This window comes from Chenopodium quinoa, unplaced genomic scaffold (genome assembly GCF_001683475.1).
Source record: "Chenopodium quinoa cultivar QQ74 unplaced genomic scaffold, ASM168347v1, whole genome shotgun sequence".
Taxonomy (NCBI): Eukaryota; Viridiplantae; Streptophyta; class Magnoliopsida; order Caryophyllales; family Amaranthaceae; genus Chenopodium; species Chenopodium quinoa.
The window spans coordinates 273,745-301,429 of record NW_018743919.1 but is presented as its reverse complement, the minus strand read 5'-3'; the positions used below and the strand labels follow the sequence as shown (position 1 = coordinate 301,429).

Below are 27,685 nucleotides of genomic sequence, written 5' to 3'. Positions count from 1 at the left end.
TTTTTTCATAACCGCCTCCAAAAAAACTCCTCTCCACTCTATCATAGGCTTTTGCCATATCCAATTTCGAGGCCATCGAACCATTCTCACTTCCGGAATTTTTAATGTGATGGAAAAGCTCAAAAGCAACCAAAATATTATCTGTAATTAATCTCCTTGGAATAAATGCACTCTGATTGATGGAAGTAATATCAAAAAGAAAAACTTTCAGACGATTAGCCAACACCTTCGTAATCAGCTTATACACCACATTGCACAAACTATTATAAAAAGTATGATTAATAGTTTCCGGAATAATAGCACCATTAAGAACACTAAGAACCAGAGTAGTAACCGCAGGGCCAACAATATGCTAATAAGTTTGAAAATTAGAGGACACATACCATCCGACCCCGGCGCTTTCGAGGGATGCATTTGTTCCAGAGCTACAAGAACCTCTTTCACCGTATAAGTAGCACATAAACCGCTATTCATATCATCAGTCACACGATGGTCAACCCCGACAAGAGCATCATCAAAATTCGAAGGGTTAGATGAGGCAAATAAATTTTGAAAATAATTAATAGCTACCCCACGAACTCCCTCCTCCTCCTCCTCCTCGTACTTTATACCATCCTCTGAGTATAGATGAGAGATCCTATTTTTGCTGCGACGTTGGGATGCCTTTTAATGGAAGAAGCTAGAATTTTTATCACCCACCTCTAACCAAAGAGCTCTAGACCATTGACGCCAATAGATTTCCTCCTTGTGCAGCAAATCATTAATTTCACGCACTACCTTTCTCCGTTCTTTAACCCACGCCTCAGACCTATCCCCGTTATTCAACACTCCCAACCTTTTTCTTTTCTTACAGATCTCTCTGAAAATCTTGCCAAATTCCTTGTCACTCCATGTCCTCAATTCTACAGCACATATAGCAAGCTTGTTCTCAAGTAGAACACCCCTCTGCCATGCGTTTGAGATTACCCCTTCACAGCATCATGCTCGGTCCACAATTGCTCAAAACGAAACGGTTTCTCGCCTATATTTTTGTTCGAATTTTCCTTCCCTTCAAGATTCAAAATAATTGGGGCGTGATCGGATCACTCCCTCTCTAGATGAATCAGTTTTGCTCTCGAAAACAAGGTCATCCATGATTGAATAACAAGAGCACGATCAAGGCGACATTGTACATTATCGACCGCAAATTGTCCATTATCATAGGTAAATTCATACCCCGAAAACAGTACATCAATCAAGCTACAAAGATCAAAAGCTTCACGAAAATTGTCCATTTGCCAAAGAGCTCTATCATGACCTCCCTTTTTCTCCGAGTCAGAGAGAATTTCATTAAAATCCCCAATACACACCCAAGGTCCATCATAGTCAAGCGCCAAATCTAATAATAATTTCCAAGAAAGATGTTGATTGTGGACTTCCGACCATCCATAAAATCCTGTGAGCCTCCACTCTTCCGAACCCAACCCCCTCTTGATCAACATATCCACATGATATACTGACATAGAACGTAACTCTACATTAATGTCCTTCCATAGAAAAGCAACCCCTCCCGCTCTCCCACAACTATCCACCGCCAACCCCTCATAACCAACAAACTTCGATCGAATTTTAACCATTTCTCCACTACTCAACTTCGTCTCCATAAGGAATATAAGAGACGGGGCCTCTCTTCGTATTAAGAGGCTGTTTAGTTCACCTGATTTTAGCTGATCTGATCTGATCTGAACTTATTTTTTCTGATCTGATCTGATCTGAACTTATTTTTTCTGATCTGATCTGATCTGAACTTATTTTTTCTGATCTGATCTGATCTGAATTTATTTTTTCTGATCTGATATGATCTGATCTGAACTTATTTTTTCTGATCTGATATGATCTGATCTGAACTTATTTTTTCTGATTTGACCTTATTTTAATTATTTCAATATTCTACTTTTAATGTTAATCAATATTAATGTTTAATTATTATTGTTATTATTATTATTATCATTATTATTATTATTATTATCATTTAATTTATATTATATTATTATTATTATATGATATTATATTACTATGATATTATATTATTATTATTATTATATTATATTATATTTTATTATATTATTATTTTTTTTTTTTTTTTTATATTATATTATATTATATTATATTATATTATATTATATTATATTATATTATATTATATTATATTATATTATATTATATTATATTATATTATATTATATTATATTATATTATATTATATTATATTATATTATATTATATTATATTATATTATATTATATTATATTATATTATATTATATTATATTATATTATATTATATTATATTATATTATATTATATTATATTATATTATATTATATTATATTATATTATATTATATTATATTATATTATATTGTATTATATTATATTATATTGTATTATATTATATTATATTGTATTATATTATATTATATTGTATTATATTATATTATATTATATTATATTATATTATATTATATTATATTATATTATATTATATTATATTATATTATATTATATTATATTATATTATATTATATTATATTATATTATATTATATTATATTATATTATATTATATTATATTATATTATATTATATTATTTATATTATATTATATTATATTATATTATATTATATTATATTATATTATATTATATTATATTATATTATATTATATTATATTATATTATATTATATTATATTATATTATATTATATTATATTATATTATATTATATTATATTTATATTATATTATATTATATTATATTATATTATATTATATTATATTATATTATATTATATTATATTATATTATATTATATTATATTATATTATATTATATTATATTATATTATATTATTATTACTATTATATTATATTATATTATATTATTATTAAATAATAATAATATATTATTGTTAATGGAATTGTTTCTAAAATTTCAAAAGGTGAGATTGTTTCTGGAAGATGGAGCAAAGGTGTGATTATTAGATTTCATTTTCCTTTTTTTTATTTAAGCTTTTATATTTAACTTGTTTAGGGCGTTTAAGTGTTTTTTTATTCATTTGTTCCTCTATTGAACCTTTTTTTATTCATGCGTGTATGGTTGTGTGGAATGACACATTGACCCGTTTTAACCCGTCAAAACCTGAATTTAACCCGACTTGAATTCAACCCGACCTATTCCTAACCTGACCCGAATTTAACCTGACCTATTACTAACCCAACCTGAATTTAACCTGACCTATTACTAGCCCGACCCGAATTCAACCCGATCTATCATTAACCCGACCTGAAATCAACCCGACTTATTATTGACCCGAATTAACTAGCAATCTAGGATTACGTCATTTTTTTTTTCTTTCCCTAATTCTATGAGTTATTTTCCTATTTAAGCTTATTCAAATATTTTCAAAAAAAATCTCTATTATCAAATGTATTATAATTTACGTCTCAAAAAAACCTATGAAAATTTATGAATACCACTACTTTTTGGATGCATGTGCATTCTTTATTCAAATTTAGTAATTATTATTTATGAATACTACTACTTTGTAGGTGCATGTGCATTAATGTAGTCAACCCGAAATGATCCGACCCGAATTAATCCGACCCACACTTCACAATTGGCAATTATGGTTGCTACATTCACACTTCACAATTTTATTCGATTACATGAGTTGGATATACCCATTGATAGTGGTATAGAAATCGAACCAAGAGCAGATTATGATTTGTTTAACGAGAATCGTAAATCTGTAATGAAAGAAGTACAACTTAATATAGCGAAGGAAATTTGGAACTTCTTGTAATGAAAATTATATTTGTAAACATTTATGATTTGGAGCTTATAATGAAATTTTAATTATTATCGTTTATTGTTTGTGCTATTTAATAACATAGACAATGTTGCTACTTCAAACAAACGATAAAATCAAATCCGATACATCATAAATCAATAATAATAATAATAATAATAATAATAAAAATAATAATAATAATAATAATAATAATAATAATAATAATTTGATCTGAACTTATTTTTTCTGATCTGATCTGAACTTATTTTTTCTGATCTGATCTGAACTTATTTTTTCTGATCTGATCTGATCTGAACTTATTTTTTCTGATATGATCTGATCTGAACTTATTTTTTCTGATCTGATCTGATCTTAACTTATTTTTCCTGATCTGATCTGATCTGAACTTATTTTTTCTGACCTGAACTTATTTTTTCTGATCTGATCTGATCTGAACTTATTTTTTCTGAAATAAGTAAAAATAAGGTGAACTAAACAGGGCCTAAGTTTCGGAAATTACTAACTGCAGAGGTTGCCCAACCCTCTACAATTAATACTTAGGATACTCATTGAGCTTGGCAGGACTGCTCATCGACAGTCTCCGCCCTTCACCATCCAATTGAAGAAAAATCTGTCAACACCTTCTTTGAAATAGTCTCCGAATTCACCAATTCATCATCAACTTCCCTGCTTGTAATACCCCGTATTTTTATACGTATTTTAATTTAAAAAAGTATTTCTTAAAGTATTTAAATAATTCGAAATGAATTATTTATGATTTTTATTAATTTAAAAAGAATTATCTTAATTAAAATTTTATTTTTAATTATTTAATAATTTTGAAAATATTTTATTTTATGATTTGGAAATATTGGGGCATATTATTTTATAAAAATATAATTTTTAAAGTCAGTGGTATTTAAGGAAAGTCAAAATACTAGTTTTACTAGAAAAGGGATCATTAAGAGTAGTAAGGAAATTTTAAATAGGAGGGATATGAGAGGGGGTATAAATACCCATCATATGTCTAATGTGGAGTGCACCCAAAGGTAAACTCTCTCTCTCTCTCTCTCCTCTTATTTTCTTTTCCCCTCACTTTTTCGCCTTCCCCTTATTTTTTTTAATGTATTTCAATCACCACACACACGCCACCACAAATCGGTCGGCCACCACCACACGCCGCCACCACCGGCGCACGCCGGTAGTGGCGGCCACCAAGCGGGCGCGCGGCAGCCGCCCAGCCATGGTGGTTCGTTCGCCATATTAAAAAAATATATTTTTTTTTTTCTTTTTGATTTTTAATTCAATATAGCCTAGATCTAATTATTGTTTTTGGGTTTTGTGATGATTTTAGGATGTTTGATGATAAGTATTTTGTATATAAATTTTTAGATTTGGTTTTGAATTAAAAAGCCCCAAATTGAAAACCCTAGGTGTCTAAATTAATGTTTATTGATGGAATTTGATTCTGGTTAATTAAAACTATGGAAATAAGTGTTTTAAGCTAAATTACAGCAAGTTTATAAATTTTAATAATGCTGGAATTTTTATATATAACCTATAATTATGTTTCTTGAAAGGATTTTTAATTACCCATTAATTGGGACTAAAAGTAAGAGTTTTAAATAAAATTTCAGCTTGTTTAAGAGGGTTTATGAGTGATTTAAAGAGTGTATATATTGTTGGAAATTTGTGTGAAAGAGGTATTAATACTTCTTTGTAATTTTGGTTTATAGGAGACTTTCAAGTGAGTGATTTTATTTAGTCGTGGTGATTTTGAGATCATATTCAAGGTACGTTCGCGTACTTAGTAATTATTTGAATATGTCGAAGCATGCTAGGCTTTGTTTAAATTAATTCCAAGTAGTATCATGGTAGGTGATGATTGGAATTTGTTGATTGGATTGATGTTGGTGAATGATTTGTGATGTGTGAATTATTTATGGTGAATTGGTGATTGGAATGAATTATATTGGTATGTTGATTATGAACCACACTTTTATTATTGGCATGTGTAGTTAAACTAAATGATTTGTGATGTGTGAATTATTTATGAAAAGGGAATTTAGTTTAACTACACATAATTTGGTTTAACTAAATGTCCAAATTATGAACCAAATTATGAAAAGGGAATTTAGTTTAACTACACATAATTTGGAATGAATTAAACATTTAGTTTAACTACACATAATTTTGTGATCATGAACCAAATGATTTGTGATGTGTAAATTATTTATGTTTAATTGGTTTGGAATATGAAAAGGGGATTTTATTATGGTTCATATAATTTTTATTGATGCTATAAACATGAGGAATGAGCTATTTAAGTGTTTTAGTACATAGGAATAAATTATATTGCGGTGCTTAAGTACACGTAAGGTGTTTCTAACATCGAGGGACAGGATTTGTGGCGCATTATGCGTTTAAGGTATTTTTGACACTGAGGTAGATTAAAAAGGGTTCAACTATTAAACTTATGTGGTCACTAATTGTTCAAGAATTAAATTGGTATGTTTGATTGCTTGAATGAATTATAATGTTTGATTGTATTATGATTTGAGAGTCATCACCAAATATAATAATATGTAAACAACGTAAAGTGAAAGAGATTACACACCAAAACTCTTGGAACGTATATACCTTGAGTATGAACATATGGGGGGAGTTATGGAGTTTTATATTTAACCATGACTTCTACTGGGAGTATAAGACGCTGCATTTTTCTTTTTTACTTATCTTATGCGCAAGACGTCCAGTCACTTCATGTGACATTTGCCTACCTGGTTAGCTCCCAGTGTAGTTTACCTCAATTTATTGAGGCAGGGATTTGGTTGGAAACCCTTTCGATGTGTAATCAAAATTAAATGAAAATTGGGGTTTGTCTAGTTAAGTGTTGAGTGTTTTGTATGTTTGTAAACAGGTGCAACAAGGTATGTTGTGTGATGATAGGATGAAAGCATATTAGTGTGTTTTATTACGCTTATGTACTCAGCATTGCTGATTGTGTGTTTGTATGTTTGTTTGGCCTTGTCTTTATCTTGGCCCTACGACGACCCATTTCTAATAGCGAGTAGTGGGGACAAGTAGAGAGAAGCTTTACAGGTGGTGAAGCATATTCATGATGGGCTTGAGTGAAGAGCGAATCATGCTTAGTTCTCATAGGAATATGATGTGTTTTATTTGTTTTGAATATTATTTATTTTATTCTGTCCATGAGACTAATACAAAAGTTTTTTTATATTGTTTGATTTTGAGGGCCTATAATGGTTCTAAGTTGTAGGTTGACTTTGTTTGACTTAATTTGACTTTTTAAGTTGATTTGTTTTTAAATGATTTTAAATATAGTCTTCCGCTGTGTGTGTCTGATATTTGCCGTGTAAACCGTAAATGTAACTGCTACTCCCCATTATTGACTTTCTACCTACTTTATCTCCTAGATTCCCTATTAGCCTATTTTCTTTTCTTTTTTTTCCTAATTTTTTTTAATAAACCTAGGTACTAAGAAGTACTATAACAAAGTAAAACTTGCAAATCATGGAGTATAATTATCATCAATTGGCTATTGGGATTTAGGAAGACAAACAGTAGTACTTTCGCACTGTATCAAGTATCAACTATCAAGACTCCAAAGGTAAATTTTAATGCTTTATGTTGTGCATAATGTGCTTCTTCTATGAATTTCTAATTGATGTTTGTAATTCTAATTTTATAAATTTTTAATTTTTTCTATGAAACATGTAGTGTTGTTTGTGTAATTTTAATGAAATATTAACTTGGATATTCATATTTGTTTATGAGTTTATATGATTTGTGAGTTGTGACGACGAATAAATTTATTTTATGTTAAGAGGAAAATAGCAAAGACCTTTAGTATAAAGTCAATTATTGATGATTTTAGATTGTTAAAAGAACGACGTGCATTACTTTAGTTGTTGGTTTCAGAATGGGATAGTGACACTTTTTAATTTAATAATTATAGTGATTTTTTAATAGATTTGATAATATTAATATCAATTGTTTAAATCACTCAAGTTCTATATACTTTGAATTTATATGTAGCAAGTTTAATTTTGGTCGGCCCCCTAAAGAAAAATTTTCAAGATCCGCCACTGTTTATATCCCTATGCATAAGCAAATATGTATGAGTCTTAGATACTGATGTACAATTGTGATTTCACATTTCACTCCTCTCAATCTCTGCATCTCAAACAGAGACCCTCTGGAAGAGGAAAAAAAAAGATGATTCTAATAAGATCCTATCGAATTATTTTTCTGATTATTTTTACTGAACTGAAACAATTTTTTATTGAATATTTTCCTTACAGATGATGATATAATTCACAAAAGACGGTTAAAAGGAGGGGGTGCCTGGGTGGTGAATAGTCTAAAACTTAAAGTTCCTCAAGTAAAAACGAACAGAGAAAGTAGTAATTTTTTTTATTTTATTTTTTTTGAGGGAAAGAAAGTAATTAGTTGAAGATATGAATATATAGTGCAAAAATTAAAGTGATGCACTTAAAATAAAAATTAGATAGAGTAGTTGACTAGTTGTATGTGTGTAAGACACCCATGAAAATTTCACTCCTCTTAATCTCTGGTTCTCAAACATGTAGACCGATAGACAAGATAGTACCAATACATAGTGTCACAATGTTTACCGGTTTTGATGAAATAAAGTTTGTATTAGTACCAAATTGTGTAACATTGCACTATTGCAGCGTAGGTCATACAGTTCACTTTCAGCCTTGCAGGCTGCAACACTTGTCTGTTGCAGCAAATGTATCAATGTATGGATACAGAATCATAAATCTAAATCACAAATTCATTACCAAAAAAAAAAAAAGAAAAAAACCAGATGATCCTAGATCTTTTATCAATAACCCACAGAAAATATATAAACCAATTTTTTTTAATGTCAAAAAGGAATTTCATGATTCATGGGGTTTCATATTGTTTCAATTTATTTTAGTGTCTAAACTCAAAACAAGACTCAGCCATATGACACCCCGAAATACAAATGCGTTACGGTCCAGTAAGCATAGACATATCTGTATGAGTCTCATCAGATACCCATGTACATTTCACTCCTCTCAATCTTTGCTTCCCAAACAGAAACCCTCTGAAAATAAAACCTAAACCAAAACCAAAAAAAAAAAACAAAAAATCCAATAATCTGGAGTATTTCATAAACCAATCAAGCAAGCATCTTCACCAAATCACTGTATTCCACCGTTTTCTCTCTCCTCCCCTTCACACTTCACAATTCCCACTTTCTCTCTCTATCTCGGGAATAACAATGGAAGGGGTTTTGGAGGAGCCTTTACCACCGGACGATCTACGATGCAAGAGAACCGACGGTCGTGATTGGCGCTGCAAACGCCCTGTTGTTGACGGCAAATCCTTCTGCCTCTCTCACATCTACCGCGGCCAAAAGCAACGCAATCCCTCTTCTACTCCCAACCCTAATCCCAAACCCAAACCCGAACCCAAACCCAAACCTCGGATTCGGATCCGCCTTCCTGTCAAACCCGAACCCATTGACGACGTCGTTTTCAGCCCACCGCCGCTTAACCAAGCTCCCCCGCCGGAATTTGACCCGGTTCCTCCGCCGCCGGTGGTGGGTCCGGTGCCGGTGACGGTACCGGACCATTTACGGTGTCATAGGAATGATGGGCGGAGTTGGCGGTGTAAGAAGCAGGTTTTGGAAGGGCAAACTCTTTGTGAGATTCACTTTAATAAGGCCAAGGCCCAAAATCAGAGACGGCCCATAATGCGGAGGAAGAAGAAGGAGGAGGGGAGAAAAGATGGGCCTGGCCCGATGCCGGAGGTGAGAGAAAATGGGCTTGGGGTTGGGCCGGTGCCGGAGGTGAATGTTAGGTGTGGGAAAAAACAGGGGAATTCTAAGGGGAAGGGGAACGCAGGTGGGGTTGTGGTGGCAATGGCGGTGCCGGAGAGTTTACGGTGTGCTCGAAACGATGGCCGAGATTGGCGGTGTAAGAGTAAGGTGGTGGAAGGGCAGGATTTCTGTGAGGCGCATTTTAGTAAAATTAAATTAAAGGATTTGGTTGAGGAGGAGAAGAGTAAGAAGGGTAATAAGAGGAAGAAGAAAGCTAAGGGTGGTGATGATTTGGAGCAAGGGGCGGTACCGGTGGCAAATAAGGAGGTGGTGATCAAAGTGGAGAGGGAGGATGATTTGGGGGTGGGAATGGAGGTGGAGAAAGGGAATGTGGTTAGTGAGAAGGTGGTGGTGGAGAAAGAGAATTCGAAACGAGTCGTGGAGGAGGAGGAGTTGAGGTGTAAGCGGACCGATGGGCGAGGATGGCGGTGTAAGAGGAGGGTATTGGAGGGGAAGACATTGTGTGAGATACATTATGAGCAAGGGAGGTTGAGGCAGATGAGAATTACAGTTCCTGAAGAATTGAAGCTTCAGAGGGGTGATGGAGGGGAGAAAATTGAGAAGAAATTGAAGAGGAAAAGGGAATTGGAAACGCTGGAGAATAATTCCGATAAAGGGATGAAGCGAATGAAGGCTGAATTGATTAGGGTGTTCTTGAGAAGGGAGATTCTTGAGAGTAAGAAGAAGAGTGAAAAACGTCCTGAGGAGTCAGGGGAAGTTACTAGGGACTTGCCTTATGGGTTAATGGCAATCCCTCCTGCTCCCAATACTCAGTTACTTGACAATGCTGGCTCTCTGGGGATCAAAATCGGTGCACATTGTTCGAATTCTTTGGTTAACAGGCGTTTTCGGTCTAAGAACATTGAGCCCCCTCCAATAAGCTCTTTGAAGGTTGTTACTTTTGGTTTTTAATTTTTGTTCTGTTTTTTGTTAGTTTTTGTTTGATATATAGTGTTGAGTTTTGCTTGTTATGTGCTTTTATTTATTTATTAGGTTGTGCCTTATCCTGGGAATGTTGAGAAAGTAAGGAATAATGGAAGGAAGAAATGCCATTGGTGTCGGAAGTTTGATAATTTGTGTTTAATCAAGTGTTCAAGCTGTAAGAAGCGATTTTTTTGTTCTAATTGCATTAAAGAGAGGTACATTCTGTTGATTTTACTCTTTTTTCAGATAGAATTAAGTGCAATTTCAGCTTAGGTTGTTGATTCATCTCTTCCAAAATAAGTAGCTTAAGTTGTTAGCTTTTGTTTTAATATTTAGAACTGGCTAGCTATGTAATATTAGACATTAGTGATAGCCCTGATAGTACATTTTAAAGTTTAGGTGATAATGGTGATATGGTATAAGAAAAGTTGGTTAGATGGAGGCATAACTTGGAGTGGATTTGGGAGAGTCTTTCACTTGATTTATTTCAGTCTCAATATTTTGTTATGGAATGTTTGTTATAAGCCATTATGACAGTGCTCTGGTCAGTTCTGTTTATGGATTTCCATATTGCAAGAGAACGCGAAATTTCTATAATTAGAGGTTCGAATGTGTCCTTCAACCTTAGAATAAATCTTTTATGTAAGTACTTTCTATGCTTATACTGCAGCATCTTTGCAAATTTAATAGACCATGGATGTATTCTCAAGCCATTTATGTTAAAAATGTGCTTAGTTGGTGATGATTGGAAAACAACCAGGAATTACTCAAAATTAAAAGTTAAGAGGAAAAGCATTATGATGGATCTATAGTATTTGGACAATCAAATTGTTGATGCACTCTGAAACTGTAATTGTATGACATCTTTTGATGCAACTTTTAATATTTCCCATCAACATAAATTTGTGATTAGGGCGTTTGTCTGTGTTTAGTACTTACACATTAGCTTCTATACATGCTATCAAAAAATTAGCTTTATTTCGTGATTGATCAATCAGCATCTATTTCATCTTGCTTTATGCTTCAGATCTGCTGACACTGAAGAGGTTAAATCGAGATGCCCAGTTTGTCGTGGAAGCTGCGATTGTAAGGCCTGTAGCTCTTCTAAATCAAAAGATACGGGTGGCAAGGTTGACGGCAAACTCTTATCTGTTTTATTTGGGACGCTTGGGAGGGGGGTGTTTATAATACTGTTTGATTATAAGTGTGCTGAGCGTTGACATCTATTCTCAAACTGCTGTAGGTAGTTATGAAGGTGAAATGCAAGCGAAGCAAATTTCAACACTTGCAGTATTTGATAAATTTCCTTCTTCCTATTCTTGTACAAATCAATGAGGAGCAGAGTGCTGAAGTGGAGATGGAGGCGAAGGTCAAAGGTATGGTAGGTCATGAATGTTGAATTTTGGTCTGTGCTTCTCAAATCTAAAGTTCCTTCATATGTGTTTCTCCTTTCTGAAGCAATAAATTTTGACAGGGCAGAATCCCTCTGATGTTGAGATTCGACAAGCTGACGTTGGCTGCAGGGATCAGTGCTGCTGGTATGTGATTTATTGATCTACGCTTGATTAGAAATGCATATTTTGTAAATAATTTGTATTTCAGTCTTTGATAGCTGCTTCACTGTCTTACCCCTGGATCAGCAATAACTGCAAAAGCCCAATATTGGATATCCACAGAAGCTGCCCGAATTGCTCATACAACCTTTGCTTCAGTTGCTGTCGAGAATACTCTCAGGGTGGATCTCTTAAGGGCACATACCCTAACAGAGCAGAAACACTTTCTCCTTGTTTGAAGAAGTGCTCAGATAATGTAGCAGACCTTGCTGCTTCTGGCCCTATACTGGACTCAACATCTTCTGTCCATATATCATGTCCACCTATGGAGCTTGGTGGTTGTGATAATAGCCTCCTTGACTTGAGATGTATATTCCCATTAAATTGGACCAAGGAACTGGAAATTAGTGCAAAAGAAACAGCTTCTGAACATGACTCTCTACATACAAATGGTGTTGTGCATTGTTCATCGTGTGTCAGCATCTCTCAGGGAGGCGATAAAAGTAAAGAATTGGCAGCTTCTAGCCGGAAAGAGTCTGATGACAACCTCCTTTACTGCCCTAGTATGTCTGATGATCATGACTGTCTGCTTTCTCACTTCCAGAAACGTTGGCGAAAAGGACATCCTATAAAGATCCGTAATGTGCTTCAGTGTGTATGGGGCTTGAGTTGGGACCCACTAGCTATGTTTTGTGGTTATCTAGAAAATGGCCTTAGTAATTGTAAAAACTTGAAAGGTCGTAGTGAAGCTACGAATTGCTCAGACTCATATGATGTTGAAATTGGTACGAGGGAGTCATTCACCGGATCCGTAGAGGAAGGATATATGCACAAACACCGTGAAACACTTGCAGTGAAGGCAAAGATTTCCTCAGATTTTTCCCGGAAACTCTTAGAAGGATATTATAGTGAGATTATTCGTGCCCTACCTCTTCAAGAGTACACAAACCCTGGAATGGGACTTCTGAATATTGCTGGGAAACTGCCAGAGGATTTTCCAGATTCTAAACTAGGTCCACATGTATGCATCTCATGTGGGAGCAGGGAGGAAGTTGCGCGGGGCGAATTGTTGACTAAGCTGTGTTGTAACTCTTATGATCTGGTGGGTTTTTTTTTTTTTTTTTGATAATCTATATGCCTGTCAGTTCTTGTCAACATTGTTTACTGTTTGAATATTTTGATGGCTTAAGCTTAGTTCATTTGACTACGTGAGTGTTTGTTCTTTTTAATTTTTATCCTTCAGGGAACTATGGTTGGGTTTGGGTAGGGAATATAGGACATTTTTTGTTTTATATTTAAATTGAGAGTGAGCATCTAGAAAATTGTAGTACTTTAGTTAATTTCTTGTAATACTAACAATATGCATTTAAATAATTTCACCTTTGAACTTGTTCTCCTTGGTGTTCTTTTGCAGGTGAACATCCTAGTACATGTGGGTGACGCACCATGTTCCTCAGAGCAGTTCAATAAGATTAAGAAGCTAATAAAACGAAATAGTAACACGAAGGATAAAGGTAGTCAGGCTTCTGATAAAGATCTGGATAATGAGACCAGAGTAATGCATAGTGAGATTTCAGTTGAAGCAGGAGAGTTGCATAGAGTAGCTGGTGCTTCTTGTTGCTCAGCAGCTACAAATGGTGCTTCTGCTGTCAAACATCTCCCGAATAATAAATCTTCGCCTGCAAAGTTAGTTAACAGTTCTGATACTGATTCTGATGCTTCAATGATTTGCTCCAGGACGAGTCAAAGTCCTGAAAAAGCAGTAGATCAGATACCTCAGTTGGATAGTTTGGGGGATCTCAATTTGACAGATAAAAGTCCCCCTCCAGGGCCTTCTGGGGCCCAGTGGGATGTCTTCCGCCGACAAGACATCCCAAAGCTCCTAGAATACATTACAAAGCATGTGGATGAATTGAGGTTCAGCTATGGCGTTTCAGATAATGTGCGTAAAGCCTGCTTAGAATTCTTTTTTATTTTTTATTTTTAGTTCAAGTGATTAATCTGCTATTCTTCTCCCCCCCCCCCTCTCTTTTTCCCCGCTGATTCTGATCTTTGGAACTTTCTTGCAGGTAGTTCATCCAATTTTTGATGGAAGTTTCTATCTTGATGCAGATCATAAAATGCAGCTCAAAGAGGAGTTTGGTAATTTTTCACTTTACAGCCATTTTGTTTCTGTTTTCTTTCTTTGGTGACCTGCCATCATTATGGTTTTTTTATTTCAGAGATTGAACCTTGGTCCTTCAATCAACGCCTTGGCGAAGCAGTGTTTATTCCTGTCGGATGTCCATACCAAATAAAAAACGTCAAGGTAAGCTGCTTTTGTAGACCTGAGAGTAATTATTATTAGTTAGCAACATGCAAGAATTCGTGCTTCAAGGTGTTTCTGATTGTGAATTGCAGAACTTTTGTAAAGAGCTCATTGTGACTATTGAAACTTCTAGTTAGACTGCATAGTTGTGTAGTGTTTGCATAATCACATGTGTTTGGTTTCAAATGTCCCATTTGATTTTTTCTTTCTTGCCTTTCTTTGTTTTGATTTATTAATTTTGTCGTGATTTTTTCCTTGAAGTCGTGTGTCAACATCGCCATGGGATTTTTATCACCTGAAAATGCATCAGAGTGCATCAAGTTGATCAATGAAATCCGTGTTCTTCCTAATAATCACAAGGCAAAACAAGGGAACTTAGAGGTAACCGTTTTTTTTAGTATTCCTTCTTAATGTCTTTTTCTTTTGAGTGAGTGCTTTGGTTACTCATTGTGAGCGTTGGATCAGGTGGAGAAAATGACGATATGCAGTATAGACGAAGCAATAAAAGAAATATACAGATTGCGGAGTGAAGAAGGAAGCCGTTGATGTCAATATATAAATGAGGTAGAACTTAAATGGGTGGTTTAGCAAGGAATGTAGGTTGTTTTCTTTGTGTGTATTTAGTAGTAGGTTTTGCTGTTTAGGCTATTGATCTAATGATAAAAAGAAGGGGATCTTGTTAATTGAGGTACTGTGCTCGGGGAGGGTGTTGTTGACCTGCTTGTTACAGCAGATTCAATTCAAATTATTGAGGTTGATCTAGCAGGGTGTATTATTCTTCTTTTAGTAGTGTAAATAATTGCTAGGTGTTCATTTTGGTGCTCATTTGGGTACTTTTGTGCTCCTGGTTTTTTGTAGATCCATTGTATCCAAGTTATTCTCATTATTTTGGCTATCAAGTAAATTGATGTCCAAAATGTTTCTGTATGAAATTGCAACCAGTAGATGAAGGGCATTTTGAATCGAGTTTTGGTATGACTCTTTAACATAAACATTCATTGTCTAATGTTGTTTAAGGATTCTGGACTTAAACGGTGGATGTAGTATGCAAACAATCAGGATGTAAATTGAAGTTATGGCTTAGAAATCTGCTTTCATGACATGGGGTCATGGATTTAAGCATTGATGATCATTGATTGTATACTTATTGGTTTCTTGCATAATTGCAAAAAAATTGTAAATAACATGCCTCGTGAGTTTTTTTTTTTTTTAAAAAAAAAGAATATAAGATACTTCTACAAAAAGTTGTGCTAACTATGTACATCGACTTGGCACTCGCTTATCCATATCAGACACAGGTATGTGTTCAAGTGTTTGAGTTGGATATTTTGTGAAAAAAATCCATGATTTTGAACTAAAAGTGAAGTATCCAAGTGTCATAAAAGTGAACTAAAGGTGAATTGTCCATGTAACATAGCTTAATCTTGAAACAAGTGATTAGACAAAGTTACTTATTTTTCAAAACAAGAATATGACAAAAACTTAATTAAAGGGTTACATATTTTAAAAATTATGGAACGTTTGACTTACCATTTCGGCATTTCCCATGTTCTTTGACTAGTTACATCTAATAACTCATGTCCATATCACTATTATTAGTTTATCTTTAAATCCACCAAATTCAACCATGGATGAATGCAAGTGATGGCTTGCAGCCAGCAAATTAAATGCCAGTGACATAGATATGATGATCCAGATCCAGATATCTGAACACAACCGATTTTTTTTGTTCCTATTCCAATGTTGCATCTATAAGGAGGTTTGCGTGATATAGGCACGTATAGGATCCTCTCCCTCCAAATGTGCCCAACTGCCCAAGGAACTAAATCGTTTGCCTTTTGCTGTATCTCCGATACTTTTAGGACATATTCGTTCACCTGCACTATACGTACCACATAGATAAAATACCTATAAATCCACGTAAAGCTCTAGCTTGAAATTCACAAAAAAAATTGTTTATTTTTTTAACTGCAAATAAGTCAAAAATTTAAAGCTTTAATCGACAACTTAATGTTGAAAACTCTACTACAGAGGGTCAAAATGAATACAGAATGTATTTGAATATGTACACGCCAATTAAATGTAAAACAAGAAACCCTTTTCCCGGGAAACTTTTACAGGTGCTACTCTATATCAGTTGAACATCAAAACTCAAATTAAAGTTGAAACAAAAGAATATATATGGGACCAAGACTGGAGAAGCGAGAAGAAGGATGATCGAACATGACCTAAATTAATTAAAGCTTATTTCTTATGGAAACTATGTATAGTATATGATCCATCAAAATTTTTAGCAGCAGCTAGTAGTAGCAAGAAGCAAATTTTTATGGGGCCATAAGCCCTTCAATAGTGTATGAAAGAGATTTTGCCCAATCAGCTTTGAACAACAAAGTTTGAAGCGTGTGCATCACATTATAATCTGGATCGAGCTTCCGCTGCCAACCCTACAATGAAGAGAGAAGACACACAATACAGAAAATTACAACATTAAAAGATTTAAGAGTAACGAGCTATTTCAAATAAAAATGCAGTAGTCATAGTTAGCCCATCCTCTTCCTTCTCTGATTAGAAACCATCCAATCTTAAGGGTTTCTCTTTTGAAATAACCTTATTTAGTCAAGGAAACCCAAAATGCCCCTAGGATTGGATCTTTATTACCCATTTATATGATGGATTTATCATCCCCTAAGTCCAAACACAAACCCCTACGGCCCTACCTCACTGACCTAACAGAAAAGAGAGAAGAATATGTTGTTCTGATTCCTAATAGTCTGAAGATGCAGATAGTTTTCACACTAAAAACTTAAGTTGTATAGCATGAACACCTAGTTGATTGCCAATAAGACAGCAACAATGTAAGACACCTCTCACCCACTTCTTCCCCTTACGCCATGTAGCAGCTCATTTCTCACTTCATGTCCTGATACAACCTGATATAGGCTTTTTGACCACATGATTCCTGAAAACACATCCTAACAGAAACCCATAAACCAGGTACTTGTATACACACTTTCATCCATTTGTTGATGACTTGAACGCGCCATTTAGCAACAACATTTGTAAGTGTTTCCTCATTTATTTGTTCAAACTTCCAAAATACTGTTCTACATCATCGCTACTCTAGTGCAATCTTAGTGGAACATACACAACAACAGATTACATGTGACAATCCTTTGGTCGAAATGAAATAGAAACTAATAACTTTGACTTGTAGCATATAGAGGAGAAATTCCTCCCCTACATTCCCAGAATGTAGTATTTTAGAGTAAATAACCTAAACTTAAAAGCCAAAGGATAGACCAAACAAAGTTTCAACAATTTATTCAAATTATAATGGTGCAGGATCATGGGCTTGGTTTTAATTGGAAGGTTCAATTCAAACATAATACGAAGTAGATAATTTGTACAAGGACAACTTAAGAAAAATATAACATTTTCAAGCCACAGATATACTACTTGTATTTGAAATGTAACTAAGTATGAATGCCAAAATAAAGATAAGTCAAAGTAGACACATTCCCTGTTTATTCAATACAAGTAGCCAGGATAAAGTGGTTACCTCAAGGACCAAAGTAGTCACAATTACAGTGCACACATCACCATCAATGTTCACCTTGTGATGTCTAACTTGCTCAAGTAATTGTTGCATGGCATCCGCTGGATGAACCAAGTCACCTTCTGGAGTAGCCCAGAAATCGAAAGACTTTGTTACCTCCTGTAAATATGCAAACTAAAGTTTAAATTTTGCTGCATTTGCTAAAATGATATCCAGGCAAGACAAGGATGTATTTGTAGCTGTTTACAACCCCATTTCCAAGAAAGGGAGAAACAAAGTCACATTTAGATAGAACAGGCAGGGAAAACCTAAAGCATATCTTCACCATATAGTCAGAACACACAACAATTAGCCCTACCCAAATCAGAAGATTCTGATTAGAGGATTAAGAGCTATGTATGAAACCTGAAATATTATAAGCTATACACCAACCCAGGTAATGAAATAAGGAACTACAATACAACTTACGGAAAGAGTCACTTTGTAAGAGAAAGAGCTACAAAGAATGGCAATGTACTTGCCAAGGTGAAGAGAAATCTAGGCTTGTTCTCAGTAATTGATTGTTACTGAACTCTTACCAATTTTATTATTATTACTACCTTTGTTTCATTTTATTTGCAACAATGTGACATTCACCAACATCTAGGTAAAATTTATTTGTGAGTGATAAATGGAGAGAGAAAAATAAAGTTGCATCTGATGAGGAGAGAGATGGAAAGAAATGAAAAGGAAAGAAAACATTTGTTGCAAATAATTTGTAGTATCTATTTATGGTATATGTTGCAAATTAATTGAAACGGAGGTAGTATTATATATATATATATATATTTCTGATGTGAATTGAAATTTGCAGACAGAGATGACTTTTTTTTAACCAAAACTATATTTTGCTTATCAAAAAAGACTTGTAATTGCTTCACCAGTGCTCTAGTCATAGCTGAACCAATTTTCACAGATTGAAACTAGATTTGCTTATCAAAATTCTTTTTTTAATGATCCAAACTAATTATTACTAAAACTGTATAGCATAAGCTGGAGAGGGCAGGGTCTTAGAAAATTCTTTTTTTTTTTTCTTTTTTAATAAAGTATTATTTACTTCTCTAAACATGGATGATAAGTGGAAGCTAGCTAAAGTTAATCAACTTTCCCTGAAATTGAGCAATTAAGCACAAGGGAACATATCTTTCATCAATTGAAAGAACAAAATTGACTTCTCTACTTAAACATTATCAAGAACCAAAAGATCACATTCCCTTTAGTATAGTGTTGCAGAGGGTATACAAGTGATTAAACTTTCAAGACCAATGGTATTAGTCTTCACACAAAAGCAAACTACAACAGAAAGATGTGAGTTTCTAGGAGTAACCAAATAATATCATAATTTGAACCTTAGCTGCGTTACGAAAGTAAGAGTTAAAGAAGTAAACAAAGAACCTGTATGAACGCCTCTGGATTCGGACAACTCTGTCGTTTTGATAGTTGAAGGGTGCGCTCAGCTACAGTGCGGCCATCCCGACGAGCAACAGCCTTAAAAAACTCCAACAGAATTATACGGTCATTTTTTGAAAGCTCGGCAGTCATGCCTACATCAATAAAAACGACATGAGGCTTCGATTTTGCCCCTGCTTTACGCTTGCCATGTTTCAACCGGACAAGAATATTTCCAGGATGCATGTCTGCATGGATGAAGTTATCCACCTGCAACAAGGAACATTTAGGCTTACAAGACTTCCCTGAATAACCAAAAGGAATAAGGCCACTGGTCTAGCAGACACCGTAAACAAGAATTTCCACTACATGTAAAAAGACTCGAGTAGTAAAAAAAAAAAAAAAACAAAACAAAACAAAAGTTGCCAATAAAAATGGCTGACCTTATGGACCACATAACTTAGCCTATAAATCATCCTCAAAACATATCTTAAAATTACCAATCAAATAGACAGATTCTTGAAGTAACAGACACATTACACTGCAAATCAACTAAAGAAGACATAAGATATTTGAAAATGTTGATAGCTTCGTGAAGACAAACATAATACATAGTTTTGTTTACCAATAGCATCTTCAGAAGAGCATGGGTGCCGATGTGAGCCAGAGAAGTTTTAAAACGTTCATGCCCATCAAACCCATCAACATAATGTGACACACTTTCCCCATGCTCAAAGGTTTCAACCAAAACTGCAGGATGCACTAGCGGATAGAGAGGTTTTGGGAAGGATACATCTCTCCATCTCCGGAAGTTGTATATAAACCGATTAAGATTTGCAGCTTCCCTGGAAAGATCAACCTGTGACATCATAAAAGTGGCAAATTGCTGGACACTTTCATCTAGTCTCAACCACTTTAGTGTAGGGATAAGTGTGGATATTCTTGCCACTGTGTTTATTATAACAAAGTCCCTTCTGATAGAATCACCAACTCCTGGATGCCTAACTTTCACTGCAACTTCAGTGGGTTTGGTCTTTTGGCCAGGGTGTCGAAAGCGCAAAACAGCCCGATGCACCTGGGCAATACTTCCTGATGCAACAGGCTTCTCATCGAAACTCTCAAAAATCTCGGTAATTTTACGACCAAAGGCTTGTTCCACAGTTTTTTTTGTATAAGCATAGCTGTGCTCTGGAGCTTTAGAATGAAGCTTTGCAAGCTCAGAACATAAATCTCTTGGGAATAAATCAGGTCGTGTAGCTGCCCACTGCCCCCATTTTATAAATGCAGGGCCAGCTCTTTCCAGGGTACGATGCACAACATGAAGCCAAAAACTTCTGAATCGAGGTCCACAACTATCTGCAAATGGAGCCATGGCTATGCTGGGTGAAAATAATAATGCCAGATAAACAACTCTTAGCAACAAAATAAGAACCTCTAGTACGTTTGAAATCAACCTGCTCATGTACATATGTCCATCTTGTGCCCGCGTATAAACAGTGTTACTAGAGGAAAAATAATCTGATTCAGCATGTGATCTTTGGGTTAGAGCTAACTCTCCAAATATTAAAGTGAAAATTCCCGGCACCAAAAGGTGGGATTTGGTTAAGGCTATGCTAAATACTCCAGCAGCCCTGCTTATGGTAGGAATTGTTGAAGTGTAGGAAGAACGTATCTTTGTAATCCTTTTCCAAGCATTTTGAGCATGATGTGCCACAGTGTTACTTGCATACATTGAAGAATAGTTCCTAGGAGAGCCATTCTTGTAAAGGAATTGCAGATGTTTATACGAAGTATTAGGCATATATCCTGAATGATTATGTCTGAACTGTGAATACAATCTATATTGTGGTAAACATGGCTGGAAGAGGGGGTATGTTCCATCCCTTTTCAATCCAAAATTGCTGCTGCCACGGGTTTTTAATAAGGAATGTGTGGCCCTCCTAATGTTTCCAAACATCAAAATTCTGCAACCAAACAACGAGTTTGACCAAATTAAGCATGACCATATCACTTGTTGTCAAGTTAGCATCATAAATACATTCTATAGCTTGGCCTAAACCAGTAAAGCATGCAGTTCAGTGTCAACAGAGCAATAATAAAGAAGAAACATACATCTCCAAATGATAGAAAAGAAGAAGCGTGCCAAAAGGTGGAAACAGGAGAGGAAATCAAAATGTCCAATGCCCCTATCAATCTCCCCAAATGTGTAAAAACTTCATTGGCATTCCATCTTGTTCCGAATAAACAGAATGTCGGGGAGGACCAACACTGCCGTTACATTATCCGAAATCATATGATAAAGCAGAAACGCAATCAGACAATGTCAGGTAGCAACCAATAAACGCCACTCCTAGCACAAGCATGACTATGTCAGCTGCGAAACACAAGAGTAAACTCTAACAATTTGCTTGGATAGAGAAATGGGAAGGAAAAGAAGAGAAGAGAGAGGAATGGGTGGGAAGGGAAGGGGAGGGGAGGGAGGAATGACGAGTTTTCCTTCCAAATCTCTCCATTGTTGGAGAGATCAATTTCTCACAATTTATTTCCTCCATTTCTCTCCCCTCTAATTCTCTTCTTTCCTCATTTGTTATCCAAATGAAAGATAATCCTTCCCTCCATTTCCCTTCCCTTCCCTTCCTTTCCCTCCATTTCCTTCAATCCACACAAAGTGTTAAGCAAACCTTCGAGATCAGACTCCTTGTAAACCAAACTAAGAGCAAGTACTATACTACTTAGTGTTCAAACAGATAGACCTAACAAGCACACACTGATGTTTGTAAAACTAAGGTAACTAGAGCAGAACAGTCAAAACCACATTCGAGCACTAAATATATAAACTAAGTTCGGCTGGCAAAACTTAAAAACTACAATGGTCACTCACTCAAGACAACCTAGCTAACACATAAAGCTGTAGTCAAAAAGCCAAATCACAATATACCAGAAACTACCAAATCCACATTTTTTTTCTTCTTCATTAATGGATTGCATTTCTATTTCCCACAGCCTTTTTCAATTCCTCGAACATAGAGATAGCTGAGTAGCTGGCTATATTACTAATTCCCAGCATATACAAATCATTCAAGCTGAATTAGAGCTAATATCTTATAATAGCAGCTCAAATATAAAACGTAATGTGAAATTGGTTCTTTTTTTTAATCATGCAAACACATCGAATCTTGATTAAACAAGGTATCTAACATTTCAATCACAAAACTCAATTAATGAACAATAAAATCTTCCCACTAACCAAAAAACAAAACCCCACAAAAATCTCAAATTTGTTACCTATGCTACACCCAATTCCCCAAACCCAAATCAGAAATAAGGGCGCAAAATCTACAATACAAAAAGCAAAAACAAATCATGAAAATTGCAAACATAATAATGGGAAAAAGGAGAAAAGAATTGACCTTGACATTGGAGGAGCAAAATAAGGAAGATGGGTAAAGAAACTAGAAGAAAAAAATGGAGGGAAATTTGAGGAAAGAGCATTTTCTCATGTCGATTAGCTTGATGAAGGGGAAATCTCAGGATTTGAGCACGGCCCGTGTCAAGCAGGTCGACGGCCAAAGAGAGAGGAGAGAGAAAAGAGGTCGGTGCGAGGGAGAGAGGCGTTGCTGGTGCTGTTGTGTGTTGGGTGTTGGTGGGCTTGTATGGTCATTTTGTTTGAAGCGTGGGCCGCAAGAAGTCGCAATTTATGCACCGTGTCTCTAATTACTTTAATAAGGGTTTTAACGTATAAACGAGTACTCATACTTTCTTCGTTCTTTTAACTTTAACATTACTCTACAATATGTGTATTTTTAACACTATTCACACACTTATTTAACCGTTTATTGTGATTTATATAGGGGGAAAATATACTCGATGGTTGTATAAGGTTCGAGTTAAGCTTTGAAAAAACGTATTCATTTATCATGTTGCAGTATTAAAGGAACGAATGAAGTATTATATTAGCATTGAGAGTATTATATTTTAAAAGAATACATATAAAATAATAGCATTATAGATATTTTAAGTAGACACATAACTCTTCAAAGCCTTATACTCCATATGATGTACTCCGTATATAATATACTTACTACTATTTTCTTATAAAAAATTTACTTTTTGTCAATAATGTCAACCCTTTTTTAAGTTTTGACTTGAGACTTGATTATGTCTATCATTATTGACCTTTCCTTTTATTTTTATTGGGAGTTTGCTCTTTAATTGTCTCCAAAGGCTATTTGGTTGGTTTCCTTTTCTTTTTTCTGTAAAGTATGTGATTGTTAACAAAATTTGGATTTAAATTTATACTTGTATAGGTTAATAGGTAGCTATTATGAACATTAGTAGGCAAAACAAGTAGTATTACTTTCAAAAAAAAAAAAAAAAAAAGTCGTGTATGTGTTAATTCAAAATGTAAATATATACTCTTGAATCTTGATCTATGCTACAAGTAAATATTCTAGATTACGATAGCTTATTGAGCATTTTATAGTAAAATCTCAATCTATTAACTATTATTAAAACAAAACATTGCTGACATCATTAACCCCTAAACTATCCTATCATTCTTACATTAAATTTTTCCCTCCATTTTTATGTGTGATGTCATCAATTATTATTTTTTTTTAATCTAACACCATACATTTTTCAAACAAAAAAAATAATTGCCACTTTTTTTTTTTTTTACACAAATGATAAAAACAATTTCTTTTTATGCATAATAATAAAATTATAGAAATCGTGCAATGCACGAGTCTAATCTAGTTTATTTCTAAACAAATCTCAATTATATTAAATACTCATATTAAATATACTTGTATATTTATTTTATTTTATTTTATTTTATTATATTTTATTTTTGACAAAGGTACTTCTGTATTTTACCAATTTCATATACAAACAAAATAAACAACATTTTTGACAGATTCAACATCAGATATAGTCACATAAATATCACACGTAAATTACATTACTACATACACTACTACTAATAATTCTAGTTGTCTAAGATAACCAATTCAACTACAAGTCCAAATCATGTCATTAACTACAAGTACAAAACTTCCTTTATTCCATGTATAACAATGATAACATTGCCTTTTTATGATATTTTACACAGATCAACTAAGCTTAACTAGAAACTAGTAAAGCCTAATCATGATTTAGCTAGTAATTCGATCAATTGTCGTAAGCTATGTTAGCTTCTTTCCGGGAGTTAAAGAAGAGGGCAGCAACCGGCTGTCCGAGGTCATTATGGGCAGCGAAATGGCGGGTATTGAAATTTCCCCGGGCGTATTCTGGGGAAGTGGCCTAGGCTTCACTAGAGGCCCCTTCTGTTTGTACAAAGCAAACACATAGCGATGCTTCCCTGTAGATGGCTGCGGTCCCATGTACTCGACCAACGTTCTTCCTACTAACCAATAAACACATCAACACAAGTTAACACAACACAAAATATCGAACGCTATATATCAAAATATCGAACGCTATATATTATGTACTTACATATATATCCTATATATGCGGTACGTCAAATAAAATTATAGAACAGCAATTTATTTTATACGGAGTAACGTAATAAACGACCACGTACCTTTAGAAGCATCCATTCCTTGAGGAATATCCACAACAATCCTACCACAAATTTAAGTGACATGATCAAATTAAATTTACAAAAGCCTCCTATTTAAGTATTGCAAGAACTTATGCTCCAAAACAATCAATTCCTAGGCGCAATCATTTACTCATCCTAATAATTTGACTTGGCGCATAATCTCTTAGAACAAAATTAGACAATTATTTTACGGTACTGGATAATTTGTATGAAACACTTAAGTAGCATATAGACAACATCCAGAGATAATATTTTAATTATTTAATACGGAGTATGTTTGATTATTAATTAATAAGTTGATAAGAACAACTCCAATGACAAGTTAATTGTCAAATTAGCTTGTCATGCCATATACACTTTTGAGCTAATTATCATTTTAGCTCATTTGAGATCAAATGCTAACTATTAGCTTACTATTGAAATGAACCACACCTCCTTAATTTACGTTTCAAAATTTAATTTTATTTATTCTAATTTGTTTTATTTTAGCAAGTTTTTTTTTCCTAACAAATTAGCTTTGCTTAACCAAACTAATTGCATTTTCTAGCTCCAATAGTCAAGCTAGTAGCTAGAGATTATTTAATATTACAAGCAAGTTCCTAACTACAATCATTGGAGTTGCTCTAATTGCGGAGTACAATGATTTTTAAAAATAGCATATAAATTAAATTATTGTAATTTTGGACTTATAAAAGATAATAATATTATGTAATATAATTATGGAAAAGTTAATTATAATAAACTTGGATAGCAAAAAACTTACCAATGAAGCCAATCCCTTAAGGTTGGATGAGTAGGATTAGGAGCATCCGGATCAACCATAATCTAATATAACAATAAGTAAAAAAATCGATTAGCGAAATTGAATTGATCATACTAGACATAGAATACTCATAAAATAAAAATGATAAAAGGTTGATAAGATATTAGGAAATAATTAACAAGTTGATTAAAATACACTAACTAGAAAGATCATCGGAATGAGGGTTATGAGATGTCACTTGAAGATGAGGCCTATTTTTGGCTTCTACGGGCTTAATTTTGCACCCGTTAGAGACCGCTTCGGACCCGTATTGAACCGTTAGCTCAGCTTCCGGAGTAAATGGCTTGAGTACATCTCCGATCACTTTTCCGGCTATTAGGATCTCCGGTGTTTCAGCCATGTCTTCTACTAAATATTGCTAGGTATGTATGATGTTTGCCAAATGCTTAATTTTTTGAAGTTAGTTTTCTATATAACAAAGCTTATTAGATATGTACTATATATGCATGTTACGAAACTTTAGGTTTTTGATTATTTTTATTTGACGGGTAACACGTTATAGAATATAGTAGAAATCAAAAGGGTGACATTTGGATTTCTGAAATCTTCTGATAAATGCCTTGTATAGTTGTATGAGTTGTATCATTTTTTTTAACTTTTATTTGAGGTTCTTTCGGATTTGTGGCTAGCAAGTTTGCTACTTTTCATTTTTGCTATATTTATTAACTTCAAAATAATATTATAATTAAGATAATATCTATTCAAGACAAACTCTAGTCATACCGTGTAGTCAACCATCATAAGGGTTACTTCGTTAGTATTATTAGGGGTTACTTGATCAGTATTAAAAAAGTTTCTTTGTCAATGTTATAGGGTTAATCAGCCAGTATTGCACGGATTACTCGGTCAGTATTACAGGACAATCGACTAATATTATAAGGATTAATTTGTGATTTTACAAGCGACCACATAGTGTGGCCAGCTGTATACAAAACACGCTATTCAAGACAAACTTTAAGGCACAACTAAAAGTATTAGTTAAATTACTATATATGCATACATTATTACACATGGACGAATTATGAACTTCAAGATATTTGTTTGAGCTTACAGATGTCTTTTCTGATAAGGATGTAATGTACTTGTAACTTTGTAAGTTATTATAACAACATTTGTTTATGAATAAAGCCTGCCATTTTAGAGCTCCTATGCAATATTAACTGGGCTTGGTATTAAAAACTTGGCCCAAACTATAATTCCAAGCCCTTTTAATAGGTATGCAAATAGCCCTATTGCATAGGCTCTCTAAATTGAAAGGGCCCAAATTGTTACTTTGTATAACCTAATTTGAGTAATTTCTCTTTTTGTTTTCAAAGTTTACTACTATTTTTTATAGGAAAATTAATAAAAAAGGTCACAATTATAAGCATTCTTCTTTACAAGATATGAGCTTTCGAATAATTAAGAATAGTCCCAACTATACTAATATATTCTCAAAACAGTCCTTAGTTTACAATGACCAGGTATGCCGGTTACTAATACCACATGTCACATTTCTATTGAGAGGTTAATGTTTGTAAATAAACTTTAAAAAAAATAATTAAACCCTCTTCTATCTCCACCAGCTTCACCATAACCCCATCGCCGTTAGACCACTGACCACCCACACCATTCAGGGCATCCACCTTCACTACCCACGCCTCCATTACCAAAAAAAACCCATCCAAATTTTCAGTCTTGAGTACAGACCCGCTACTAGCATCTCCACTACCACGATCACTTAAACCATAACCCATTTTGCCGCTTCGACCAAACCCAAACTTG

At 34.2% G+C, this 27,685-nt stretch overlaps 2 protein-coding genes and 1 pseudogene across 4 annotated transcripts; 1 reads left to right on the top strand and 2 right to left on the bottom strand.

The window, feature by feature from the left end:
- Nucleotides 1-8,573: 8,573 nt before the first annotated feature.
- On the top strand, nt 8,574-15,501 carry LOC110687212. 2 transcript variants are annotated; one of them, XM_021863827.1, is made up of 11 exons: nt 8,574-10,615; nt 10,718-10,863; nt 11,676-11,778; nt 11,892-12,024; nt 12,123-12,186; nt 12,289-13,303; nt 13,616-14,143; nt 14,271-14,343; nt 14,424-14,509; nt 14,771-14,890; nt 14,975-15,501. In XM_021863827.1, the coding sequence occupies exons 1-11, from the start codon at nt 9,125-9,127 to the stop codon at nt 15,053-15,055; spliced, it is 3,840 nt and encodes a 1,279-aa protein (XP_021719519.1). In that variant the 5' UTR covers nt 8,574-9,124; the 3' UTR covers nt 15,056-15,501. The 2 variants fall into 2 exon arrangements, with proteins under 2 accessions (XP_021719519.1, XP_021719520.1); XM_021863828.1 differs by having other exon boundaries at nt 11,892-12,029; nt 12,128-12,186.
- Nucleotides 15,502-16,474: 973 nt separating this feature from the next.
- LOC110687211 (uncharacterized aarF domain-containing protein kinase 2-like) lies at nt 16,475-23,231 on the bottom strand. 2 transcript variants are annotated; one of them, XM_021863825.1, is made up of 5 exons: nt 22,904-23,231; nt 20,119-21,457; nt 19,500-19,763; nt 18,069-18,224; nt 16,475-16,953 (listed from the first exon to the last, which is right to left on the bottom strand). In XM_021863825.1, the coding sequence occupies exons 1-5, from the start codon at nt 22,909-22,911 to the stop codon at nt 16,834-16,836; spliced, it is 1,887 nt and encodes a 628-aa protein (XP_021719517.1). In that variant the 5' UTR covers nt 22,912-23,231; the 3' UTR covers nt 16,475-16,833. The 2 variants fall into 2 exon arrangements, with proteins under 2 accessions (XP_021719517.1, XP_021719518.1); XM_021863826.1 differs by lacking the exon at nt 22,904-23,231 and adding an exon at nt 21,606-22,095.
- A 1,424-nt stretch (nt 23,232-24,655) lies between these two features.
- Nucleotides 24,656-26,261, bottom strand: LOC110687115 (annotated as a pseudogene).
- Between the last annotated feature and the right edge of the window lie 1,424 nt (nt 26,262-27,685).